The sequence below is a fragment of the Syngnathus scovelli genome, chromosome 6 (assembly GCF_024217435.2).
Source record: "Syngnathus scovelli strain Florida chromosome 6, RoL_Ssco_1.2, whole genome shotgun sequence".
NCBI lineage: Eukaryota > Metazoa > Chordata > Actinopteri > Syngnathiformes > Syngnathidae > Syngnathus > Syngnathus scovelli.
Window position 1 is genome coordinate 3,714,525 of NC_090852.1, and position 13,159 is coordinate 3,727,683.

At 44.9% G+C, this 13,159-nt stretch overlaps 1 protein-coding gene across 1 annotated transcript in view; it reads right to left on the reverse strand.

The window, feature by feature from the left end:
- The window catches only part of polr2c (RNA polymerase II subunit C), a 30,811-nt gene that overhangs the window by 10,568 nt on the left and 7,084 nt on the right, over positions 1 to 13,159 (reverse strand). The window contains exons 3-6 of the mRNA XM_049724603.2: positions 11,552 to 11,620; positions 11,429 to 11,481; positions 8,429 to 8,557; positions 5,430 to 5,481 (exon numbers count right to left, since the gene is read on the reverse strand). Coding sequence (XP_049580560.1) covers positions 5,430 to 5,481; positions 8,429 to 8,557; positions 11,429 to 11,481; positions 11,552 to 11,620 — 303 coding nt within the window. The remainder of the gene's footprint in view (positions 1 to 5,429; positions 5,482 to 8,428; positions 8,558 to 11,428; positions 11,482 to 11,551; positions 11,621 to 13,159) is intronic.

The window sequence follows — 13,159 nt, forward strand, 5'->3', positions numbered from 1 at the left end:
CAGTGGCAAAAGCCATCTGCAAAGCCATCGTATCGACTCATGGCATCCCCCAAACCATTTACAGTGACAATGGTCGACACTTTGTGAACCAAGTTGTACAGAACATGGCTGTACACCTTGGGATAACATTAAAAAACCACTGCTCTTGGTACCCTTCGAGCGCTGGCTTGGTTGAACGCGCAAACGCTACTATCAAAAGCAGGTTGAAAAAATGCATGGAAATAACAGGCAGATCTTGGCCAGAGTGCCTAGACTTAGTAAAGCCCTACATGAGAATCACTCCCACTTCAGAAGGGTTAACACCTTTTGAAATCATCCACGGGAGGCCATATAGAATACCTGTGTTCCCTGCAGATTTACAAAAGGCAGATGAAGAACAGTCCTTGGCAGATTACATGATCGGAACGCTCAGACTGACCGATGTGTCAAATGCAAATTTACTGCCGCCAGATCTTTCATCCGCACAGGTCGACAACCCCATCAAGCCAGGAGATTGGGTCTACATCAAAGTTATCAAAAGAAAGAACTGGGCCAGCCCACGGTGGGAGGGACCATTCCAAGTCTTGCTGACTACCCCCACCGCAGTGAAAATCGCTGAACGGCCCAGCTGGATTCACCTCAGCCACTGCAAACTACAGGGAGTGCTGGACCCCTCATTTCGGAGTGGCGGGGAAGTCTGACTACAAAGGGGCCTCATCGTTTAGGGTAGGGCCTCTCAATGTTGGTGAAGCGAACAACGATCCCCACTCTGCTAGGCGAGGGTATGTCTCGGTGTCCCTGTCATCCTGGTAGCAACGGGGCTCCGCATGCCAGGTAGATCCTCTGCTGTGTTGTGGTTGGAGCGTGCTATGGTCTATGGACTCATCTGAACAGACCAAGTGACAATGTTGACCGTGGAAAAAGATGGTCACATGATGAGAACTTTGAGGACTGGTCATGGGACCCCAGAAACCCATACAAAAGTTAGCTGGGTTTCGGCTAACGCGTGCAGATCGCAGCGCGGAGCTCTCCGGAAAATCAAAGGGAGGTGGTCTCTGTTTCTACATTAATGAACGTTGGTGTACCGATGTCATGGTGTTGAAAGAGTTTTGCAGCCCTCTCCTAGAAACACTTTTCATAAACTGCCGGCCGTTCTATTCACCACGGGAGTTCTCCTCGATCGTCATGGCGGCTGTTTACATCCCACCACACGCACGTGCGAGTGAAGCCACGCAGATGCTGGCTGACCAGGTGACAGATATGGAGAAACTTCTACCAAATTCACTAATCATTGTTCTGGGTGATCTTAACAGGGCGAACCTCGCACACGAACTCCCCAGATACAGACAGCACATAACGTGTCCCACCAGAGGGGCACAGACACTGGACCACTGCTACACCGTAATTAAGGATGCATACCACTCTGTGGCTCGTGCAGCTTTAGGACTCTCGGACCACTGTCTAGTTCATCTGGTCCCTGCCTACAGACAGAAACTAAAAACTTCTAAGCCTGTGGTGAGGACTGTCAGGAAGTGGACAGTGGAGTCAAGGCAGGACCTCCAAGCCTGCTTTGACTGCACCGATTGGAGTGTTTTTGATGCTGCAAATTCAGACTTGCATGAACTCACTGACACTGTCACATCATACATCAGTTTTTGTGAGGATCTGTGTGTGCAGACTAAGACCTTCTGCACGTACAACAACGACAAACCTTGGTTTACACCGAACCTTAGGAGGCTGCGCAAAGTCAAGGAGGAGGCCTACAGGAGCGGCGACCGGGACCTGTTCAAGCAGACCAGAAACACACTGAACCGAGAGGTCAGGAAAGCCAGGAGGTGTTACGGGGAGAGCCTGGAGAGACACCTCTCTGCCAATCCTGATCCCTCAACAGTGTGGAAAGGCCTGCAGAGCATCACGGGCTTCAAGAAACGAACCCCCCGTCCTGTGGAGAGCCCAAGGCTCGCTGACCAGCTAAACAGGTTCTACTGCAGGTTTGATCGGTCCTCCCACACAACGGGACCTCCTGCAGCACAATCCACACAATCCACATACTCACCTCCCCCCACAACTGCTCTGTCCACACCTCCATCACCGTGGTCACCGACTCTCTCTCTTGCAGAGGCCGCGCCCGCACTCCAGATTCGCGAGGAGGAAGTGCGCCAGATGTTCCGGAGACAAAAGATCAGGAAGGCACCGGGCCCAGACGGCGTGTCACCTTCCTGCTTGAAAGTCTGCGCTGAGCAGCTGGCGCCCACCTTTGCACGGATCTTCAACCGTTCCCTGGAGCTGTGTGAGGTGCCCTCGTGCTTCAAGAGCTCCACCATCGTTCCAGTGGCCAAGAAGCCCGCCATCACAGGTATGAATGACTATAGACCTGTTGCACTGACATCTGTGGTCATGAAATCTTTCGAGAGGTTAGTACTGAACCACCTGAAGGATGTCACGGGCCCCCTGCTGGACCCCCACCAGTTTGCCTACCGGGCAAACAGGTCGGTAGATGATGCGGTCAACATGGGACTGCACTACATCCTGCAACACCTGGACACCCCAGGAAAGTACGCCAGGATCCTGTTTGTGGACTTCAGCTCGGCGTTCAACACCATCGCTCCTGACATCCTCCAACAGAAGCTCATCCAGCTTGCGGTGCCTGCCTCCACCTGTCAGTGGATCACCAGCTTCCTGACCAACAGGAGACAGCGTGTGAGGCTGGGGAGCATCACATCTGACACCCTGACCACCAACACTGGAGCCCCTCAGGGATGCGTCCTCTCCCCACTGCTCTTCTCCCTCTACACCAACGATTTCTCCGCAAGTGACTCTTCCGTGAAGCTCCTGAAGTATGCAGACGACACCACTCTCATCGGACTGATCCAGAACGGTGATGAGACTGCGTACAGACAGGAGGTGGAGCGGCTGGTCCACTGGTGCAGCCAAAACCACCTGGACCTGAACCCGCTCAAGACCGTGGAGATGACAGTGGACTTCAGGCGAGGCCCTTCACCACTTTCACCCCTCACTATCCGCAGTAATACTATTCTCTCCACAGACACCTTCAAGTTCCTGGGAACCACAATCTCTCGGGACCTGAAATGGACCGGCCACATAGACTCTGTCCGCAAGAAGGCCCAGCAGAGGCTGTACTTCCTGAGACAGCTCAAGAAGTTCAACCTGCCACGGGAGCTGCTGAAGACCTTCTACACTGCCATCATCCAGTCTGTCCTCTGCACCTCCATCACTGTCTGGTTTGGATCGGCCTCCAAACAAGACAAGCACAGACTGCAACGGACAATAACGACTGCAGAAAAGTTAATTGGAATCAACCTCCCATCTATCCAAGACTTGTACCTGTCCAGGACCAGGAAACGTGCAAGTAACATCTCAACAGACCCTTCGCACCCAGGTTGCAGCCTGTTTGAACTACTCCCCTCCGGACGCCGTTATAGAGCTCTGTACACTAAAACCAGCAGACACAGAGACAGCTTCTTTCCCCAGGCTGTCGCTCTGATGAACTCACACCACTCTTAGAGTCTCAGTGTCATTACTGTGCAATAACATCCCGCTTTCCACACCTTTTTTGTCTACACTGTTTGTACTATGTGTCCTCTCTGCATCCATGGCAGCCTGGTCTTCCTAGAAGAGGGACCCTCCCATCTGTGGTCTCTTCTCAAGGTTTCTCATTTCCCCTAGCTGGAGTTTTGAGTTTTTCCTTGCCCTCTTGGGAGTTTAAGATCAGGGGGTGTTTGAGAATATCTTTCGTTCTTCACATGTCCTGAGTGTTGTTGTTAGTCACCTAAATGTTGAACAGAGGCTGTGATTTACCGAAGTCAAATTCCTTGTTTGGCACGCTCAAACATGGCGAATAAAAAACTCTTGAATCTCTTGAATCTTGAAAACCAACACTTGGTACCGGTATGTAAAGTTCACTGTGAGAGCTCACACACAGGAGGGATGTTATGTGTGTTCGAAACTCCCCCCTTCCTCCACACAAGTTCACTTGGAGGCCAGAGCAATGAATGTCACTGAAGCGAAATGTATGGCATCCATGGGAGGAGTTGGATATCAACACCGTGCTGTCACAGTCAGTGATGCCGACCCTTCCCGCCCTGGACTTGCAGACCGTACCTGTGATCAGCTTTTCTGGACAAATCTCAATGTGACTGTTAAAGTCAAAGTCAAAGTCCCAAAGTCCCAATGATCATCGTCACACACACACATCTGGGTGTGGTGAAATTTGTCCTCTGCATTTAACCCATCCCCATTTGATTTTAATCCATCCCCTGGGGGAGAGGGGAGCAGTGAGCAGCAGCGGTGCCGCGCTCGGGAATCATTTGGTGATCTAACCCCCCAATTCCAACCCTTAATGCTGAGTGCCAAGCAGGGAGGCAATGGGTCCCATTTTTATAGTCTTTGGTATGACCCGGCCGGGGTTTGAACCCACAACCTTCCAGTCTCAGGGCGGACACTCTACTACTAGGCCACTGAGCTGGTTAAAGAACCAACACTTGGTTCACTGTGAGAGCTCACACACAGGAGGGATGTTGACTTAAAGAACGAACATTGCCGCAAGTGGCCTACACAGAGAGACCAGCTGGAGTGAACTACACATGTTACATCCAAGGTAACAAGACCCACAAATGCATTAACGACAACTGCTCTCCAGGAGGAAACTGGATGGGAGCTTTGGACATCACCGCTGAGTGTCAGGATAAGAGAGCCGTTTCAAGTGGTGAGGGCTCTCCCACCGACAGGGGCGGGGCGGGGGCAATGACATACCAGCTCTGCCGAACCCCTGAAGCCGACTAGTACAGGTGTTGTAAAAGGTTTGCCACCAGGTTGTAAGCGGGTAAGACGAGAATCAGTTTCCGACATACTGTCCACGCTCTCCCTTAAAGACTTATCTCACAGAACGGCATAGCCTGGGCACGTAGTGAATGTTTATTCATCAGGTTTTCTTCAAAGTCGTAAACAGACGCAAAAACGCTCGGCAACAAATTTAATGGTCACACACTTTTTTTGTGCCACAAACATTTTTTGAAGCTGTTCAAATTTTGATAGTGACACGAAAAACTCATCATAGCCATTAATTCTGTTAGTGAATGTTTTTGCAATTGTTTGCAACATTCAATAAACCATTACAAAAACAACCAAGATTCGCTGCATGTGCACACACTCTCGCTCAATGATATATGAGCTTTAGAAATATAAAGGAGGACTTTGCGGTCAAGACGTTGCTCCTTCGCAAAGGAGCCAGATGACACTTCCCCGATGACACTTTCCACCCACTCAAAACATGTTGGAGAAACTATCTCCTGCCAAGCCCGGGAACACCTCAGGATCAACTCAGAAGAGATGGATCAAGTCAAAAGCCTGGGCCTTCCTGCTAAGATTGCTTAACCACAACTCTATCTCACATATATGACAGATAATAATTGAAAGAACTTGCGGTTTACCATTTCGCTCAGCGTAGTCATTAGGATCGTTGTCCCGACTCCTAGATGTAACCTGAAAAGAGACTCTTAGTGTCATGGAATGTGTCCACTTTCAGTTGTAAAACTAAAACCAACACAACATTTTCATGCAGACAATAGCCCTTTTAAAACATGAATATTGGCAGTATTTGCATTTTCAAAGGCCATGTAAGCATGCAAACAAAGACAAATACAGTGGAGCCTCGGTTTTCGACCACAATCCGTTCCAGAAGTATGTTCGAGAAGTGAATCGTTCGAATTCCGCATCATGTTTTCCCATTACAAATAATGGAAAAAAATGTAATCTGTTTGAAACAAAAAAAAAAAACGCTTTTTTAAGCATTTTTTCATTTGCGCATTTTTGTCCAATCGCGCAACTGCAGCGCACCGCTGAACGCCGAACTGTAGCGCGTCGCCGACCGCGCAACTGCACCGCGCTGGTCGCATTATTGTGACAGAGCCGTCGCTGAAATTTAGAAAATATTTTTAACGTCCTGATGTACTTTCCAAAATGTAAGTGGACATCAGTGCGCAGGGAGCTTAATTTTGTCCGATCGCGCAACCGCAGCGCGCCGGGCGCTCACTGTCGCATTGCTTTAGGATCGTCTGTGTTTTAGGATGGCTTTACTGCTCTCACTTGCTTCCTTTGGAGGCATGATTAGAGTTGATGCAATCCTCAGAGTAACGAGAACGTAATAACGAACGGAGTCAGTTGGCATGCGGGTCCTTTCGGCTCATCTCGCGAGGTTTGACAACCGAATTTCGTCCGACATCCGAAGCAAAAAAATCTCGAATTTTTGTTTGAATACCGATTTGTTCGAGAACCGGGACGTTCGAAAACCGAGGCTCCACTGTATGCCCTTTTACTGGTTTTTAAAATTCTGTACAAAACCGCGAGTTTACCCCTTTTCTAACCCAAATATTATGTCATGTCAACGCAATCGGGTTGCCTCCTTCGAATGGAACATCGTTCTGTGTACTGTGCATACTCTTCCTTAATGTGTAAGGAATCTTGCTATTTGTAGTACAGGAAATATTTGCATGTGCAGCTTTCTCACCATAGTGAGCCTAACTTGAGCACATTTATTTCTCCGCTGCAATAAAAATGATGCAATGTGTTGTCAAGTGGCATGGTGGTACAAGATGGTGTAAAATTGGGTATTGAATTTGGCCCAGGCACATTGGCTATCCCAAAACATGTAGTAGTTCCAAAATTTCACCAGGAGATGGTGTTAAAGCTTGACATAGGGGTCCTGATGGAGACTAACGAATCTACTAAATTAAATTGTTAGCAATTGGGAGGACACGACCTGTTCAAACACTTAGCGACGAGAAGAACCCATTATTATGGTTACGTATGATTATGTGTTAAGATTGATCTTTACTAGACAAGATATATGTTATTAATGTTGCAATGTTTTGTCCAACCTGTATTTAACATTGGTGTTCCATCCATACCTGAATGTATTAAGTTGAGAGGAGACATTAAGGGCTAATAGTGAAAGAACGAGCAAAACAGGAAACAGCTGCATCCGGTGGCGGAGTACAGTCATGCGCAGTGGTTGCTGCTTTAAGCAAGGTTGCCAAGACAACCAGTGGTTTCTGGCTGACCTGGTGCAGGGATTCTGACTACATTCTCCTACATATTCCGATGAGGTCATGCCAGAAGCCTATAAATATGTTGTCCTGACACAGAGCGAGGTGGGTCTTCCTAGTCAGGGCGATGGCCGTGACGCTGCCCGGTGTAAAGAACGCTGTTTAGACGAAGATGGATTTTTCATTCTTTTTGAGATTGGACCAAAATCTACTAAGATGAATTTCCAGAGTCTTCGAATTGGACTTTGTCAAATTTTAAGCTTCGAGGAAGGCAGAGGAGACAGCCGCTTCGGGTAGAAAGGGGAAGACGCCAATGTTACGGCGTTGGCTAAGCTCCTCATGGCCAGACCTTTCCTCTTTTTTAAACAGAATTCGGATTTTGGAACAAAGGAGAGCCGATCACTCGACTTGTTCAACCAAATAGGATTTTGAGACGTTTAGTCTCCTCTTTTGTTCTGAGACGGGTGAGTGGTTTTTTTTTCGACTAGTAATTCTTTTTCTTGCTTATTCATTAAATCTCTTTTTAATCCTTAATTCGGTTATCGATTATTTCGTATTAACTATCTTGAGCATGGTTTTTATATGCAGCAATTAGAACTTTAAAATTTATTTATTTCCCTTTATAGTCATTCTTTAAATCCGTTTATTTCTTTTTAAATTGAAGACAGCTTTAATCCTTAACATCAGGAATTGTCAGATCTGGTTCGAAGTAGTTATCTTGAGATCAACTAGGGCAAGTGTGCGCTAGATCAACGAATCCCTAAGGTCTTAACAAAGACATCTAAAAATATCCGAAATATAACAAAAGCCTCAAATCACCGAAGGGAGCCATCATTATGGCGAGGTTATTCTGACGACGCGTCTCAAATTTAAGTTACTCAGCACGAGTGTCGTTTGACTTGAGAGGGATTGGCGTCATAAAGAGAATATATTGATTCTTTTAGAATTAATTTAACTCAGGTGGTCAGAGACGGATGAGTCCCTTCACCCCGGCTTATCGAACCCTTTAATGGGCACTTTAATAAAAAGTGCAGGTTTGACAGTGTGTATATAAGTCTGACACGCAACTCAAACAAGCGGATGTAAATTTTCATGGCAAAGCTCAGAGATGCATCAGAAAACCACACTTTTGGAGTTAGGGAGGAAACAAATTGCTTAATTCCTGTGGTGAGCCATGACTTATTTATGGTAGAAAGTAACAAGCGCAAAGGGCGTCTGTTTGCGTCATGATGTGCGACACGCCTTTTCAATTGGGGGATTTAAATGTACATATGAGTGATTGTTCATTCAGACATATAAACGGAATATTCTGAATGTTTTAGAAAGCAAAATTTTAACCTTAAAGCCAATTCTGACTGCATGTAAACATAGTTCATGTGACCTACTGGAATAACTCTGTGGTTGTTGGACAACAGGTCACGTGAGGTGACATTGCGTGTCTTTTCATCAGTGCAGCGAACATCCAATGTCAGCTCAACAGAGCACTCTGGACAGAATTCAACACAGGTGCAATCCTGAAAAAAAACAAAAAAAAAAACAAAAAAAAATCTGTCATAGCGACAAGGAGGTTACTCATGTTTTCTAACTAAATAAGGAGGCGCAAGAAATTTAAATACTTTAAAGCAGCACTGTCAAGGTTTTGGGCATTTATTAAATATTTAATAGAGTACAAAACCAAAAATAAACATTTATTTTTAAAAGTATAGTTTAAACAATTATATTCATTACCTCAGTGCTCGTCATCTTTCACTTAGTCGCCACTCATGGAAACAGAAAACTGAGCAAGAGCTCAGGAGTTTACAACACTGCGCACTAGCACTGGAAATGTTGTCGACTTCATGCATAATATTACTGCTCTTTATCCATATGGTGCCACCGTAATCAACAAAAATGATTTAATTATTATTATATTATTTAATGTGCCTTTAAACATCACTGAATTACATAAAATTAATGATTTTGTAACCTTGTTTTTCATAAGTCATTAGCCAGTTAATATTTTTTTCAAAAATCCAATGTTTTTGTTGAGTTCACGCGTGGATGTTATTTTTTTTACAACTCACTGACCAATCTTAAGTGTTGAAAAAATTTGCTCTCATAGATAGATAGATAGATAGATAGATAGATAGATAGATAGATAGATAGATAGATTTTTTTTTAAACCAAGAAAATAGCTTTAAAAATGCTGATAGACATTCAATGTGTTCTCCAAGTAAAACCGAGTTAGGGAGATAGGGAAAAATGCAATTTCATATAATCAAAAATGTTTTTCCAACAAATGTTGATAGACATTATTAAAGGAGTTCAACAAAAAAATAGAGGGGAGGATGAGTAAGCGGATGAGAATGTAAATAAAAAAATATAAGTATATAAATAAATCAATTCATAAAACCCCAGAAAAAAACATCCACAAAGTAGCTAATCCTTTGATGCTAAAAGCGAGTACCGTAATTTTCGGACTATAACCCGCTACTTTTTTCTAAAATTTTGAAACCTGCGGCTTATAGTCTGGTGCGGTTTATATAGCTTTTTTTCCATGATTTTTCTCATGACTAATGCACTTATACACTCATAAAAAGGCAGTGGACCGCTGTTGTGCTGTTATGTTAATAAAAGTTATGTCCCTAAATAATCATCTCTTTCCTGACAATCATCTTTGTGTATATTCTCTTACAAATGGTAATTAAACATTAAAAACCTTACGTGATCATGCGGCGACTTTACATGCATTTTTTCTAACGGCCATCGGGGGGACTCGAGCAGAAAAGGTAAGAGTGAGAGAGGTAGAATATATGCATCGAGGAAGACAGTAGTGGCGCGTTGTGCACGAGGAAAGTTAGCGTAAACAGAGCTCAATGACGGAAGACACTGGAAGGCGTGCGTATGATGCAGCTTTCAAGTTAAAAGCCGTTGAGCTGTCTGATAAAAAAGGGAACAGAACGGTTGCATGTGAACTTGGAATAAATGAATCGATTTAAAGTGGCTCTCCGACGTGAATGGGAGGCTTGGATGACCAGCGGTGAGAAATCCTTTACAAAAACTGGACACATGCGAAGAGCAACTTTCACACAAGACTGCCAGTGGATCCTGACAGCGTGGAGCAGTGTGAAAAAAATCCACCATCACCAACGGGTTTCGAAAAGCCAGTCTGCTGCGTGACGGAGAGGACAGCACAAGCTCACGAGTGAATTTGCCTCAGGACGAGAGTGACGATGAAAGCGACAACGAAAGAGAAAAGGAGAAGGAGTGTTCCGACGTACATTTGGCACTATTTCACTCGTACACTGAGGAGGAAGATTTTGCTGGTTTCAGTGGACAGGAGGAAGATTTTGCTGGTTTCAATGGACAGGAGGAAGACAAAGACGGCTCTCAGTGACTTTGTTGACTGGTATGTTTTTTTTTACCCGCCTAGTTAGTGCTGTTACGTCCGTGTGTACAACAAGATGTTAATGTTATTAAAACTTTAGCCCAGCTAGTATTAAATGTTACTTGTTTAAAACTAAATGTTAGTGTGATTAAAACTTTCTGTGTGAATAACTCGTGCGCACGTGCGGCTTATAGTCCGGATGCGGTTTATACTGTATTTAAAAAAAAAAAAAAAAAAACTGAAATATCCCCGAATTTTAGCTGGTGCGGCTAATACTCCGGTGCGGCTTATAGGTCGAAAATTACGGTACGTGTCTGTGACGTGGGGAGCTACATTTTTAACATAAAAAAAAAAAAAAAAAAGATTAACACGTAAAAAAACCTTACCTTAACCTAGGAAGTGGGGAAAAGGAAGTTTGCGTTCCCCCCACTCCAAATTAATAATAGTATCTGGAGTTGCGAGTAGTTATCTTGTCACAGAATCAGACTTGTATTTCCTCCTCTTAATAAGTAAAATCATAATTTAGAAACTACATTTTATATATTCTTGGGTAGTCTCAGTGTAATATTAATATTGGTTTGATAAAATGAAACTATGCAAAAACGCAGAAATTAGGACGGGGAAGTACTTTTTCACAGCACAATAGATGCACAGTGCTGATGCTTAACAAGAAAGTGTTAAAAGTCTCAATGATTGTCACATGCACAACTGGGTGCGGTGAAATTTGTCTCTGCATTTAACCCATCCCCGAAGGGAGCAGTGAGCAGCAGCGGTGCCGCGCCTGGGAATCATTTGGTGATCGTGTTAAGTGTTAAGTTAATTGTTTTTCTGTGTTCTTGCAGCATCTACATTAAATTCCAGTGAATAGCAGAGGTGCATTGTAAATTAATATTAAATCTTTGCACAAGTACAGTGAAATCAGAAAGCTACACTTCATGTTTTGGACAATTTGGAAGGAAGAAGGGTAAAAAGGGATATGCTTCAGCAGGTTACAAAACTGTTAAATGATTAAACTTACCCTGGAGTACTGCATTTTTTCTACAATATCGTCACTGGTAAGTGGAATAAGGCCTGAAAACACAAGATCTCTCAATATGTACTGTACACATACAGTAGCTGTCAGTCACCATGTCGAACATACCAACTCTGTGAGCGATGAATTCATCATGCAGCACTGACGAGTTGGCATCAATCTGAATCCAGTCAATTGCTGTGAAGAAGTATTGGCAGAATAGTTATCGGCACACAGTCGTGAATACCAAAATATGATTTTATAAAACTTAGTGTTAAGAAATGATATCCATGGGTTAATCCCATTGTCACACTTAATAAAATTCATATAATTTGACCATTCCCAAAATAACAGAAAAAAACTAATGCCAAATTCACCCCGGGTCCGGAATGGATGCGTTGCGGTTTCCGTACGGAAGACAAAAAAACTACAAGGGAAAGAACGCAATGAAGTTGACTTGTCGATGCACACCAGTCGAGAAGGGATGCGGACCGTATGCGGCACATCTCCGGAGAATACCGTATTTTCCGAACTATGAGTTGCAGTTTTTTTTCATAGTTTGGCCGGGGATGCAACTTATACTCAGTAGCGATTTATATGTGAAATGATTAACATCATTTCACTTTATTTTCACAATAAACCGCAAGCGGGCACTCTAGGCTTGTGGAATAATTGGAACTGCAACTGACGATGAGTCAGCAACGTAGAAGAGGAAGCACCGCATGTTCTACATCCGGGGGTAGCGGGGTTGTTTAAAAGTGACACAGAGGATGAAGATTCTGTTGGATCTAATGATTCGGAGTGACACGGATGGTTCAATAAAGTTGTTAGCATGTTATTTATTTATTTATTTTTTTTAAACTTTACCCATTCCAGCCGCAAGGCGTGGCAGACCATCAACCGGCTCACAGGCAGAAATACACCAGCCCAGAGATGCCCAGTCACTGCAGACTCCATTGCCTCCCAACTCCTGAAGACTGGCCGCTTCCCGGATGCAGACAAAGACTTTGCACGACTGATATCGCGTGAGGTGTCTTGCATCTCAAGAGCGGCCAATGTCGATTTCAATCTCTCGGGAGCCTTTACAGCAGAGGAACTCAGTGAGGCCATTAGCAAGCTAAAGCCGGGCAAATCCCCGGGTGGTGACAACATTCACGTCGTCATTCGTTCGTCATCCACCAGGGCCCAACAACATCTAGATGGCTTAAAGCTTTCTTCACATCATGCTACCAGAGATTAAAGCTCCCGAAGATCTGGCGAAGGGCCTCCGTGATAGCTCTGCTGAAGCCAAACAAAGAGGCAGAGGACCCCAAGTCATACAGGCCCATCTCCCTGCTGAGTGTCCCATTTAAGATCTTGGAAAGAATGATACTCAGCCGCATAGAGCCAGTGGTGGACTCAAAACTCCCACGGGAACAAGCTGGTTTCCGTCACGGAAGGTCAACAGCAGACCAGATTACCCTACTCTCCCAAGACATTGAGAACAGCTTCCAGGATAAGGAGAAAGCTGGAGTGGTATACCTGGACTTAACTGCGGCATATGACACCGTGTGGCACCGGGGACTCCACCTGAAGCTGCTGAGGACCATACCGGACCGGCACATGGTGCAGTTCATTATGGAGACGCTTTTCAACCGCAGGTTTACTCTTCAAACCAGCAGTGGGCAGTGCAGTAGGCTCCGTAGACTGAGGAGCGGGGTACCGCAAGGGTCAGTTCTCTCACCAACACTATTTAAC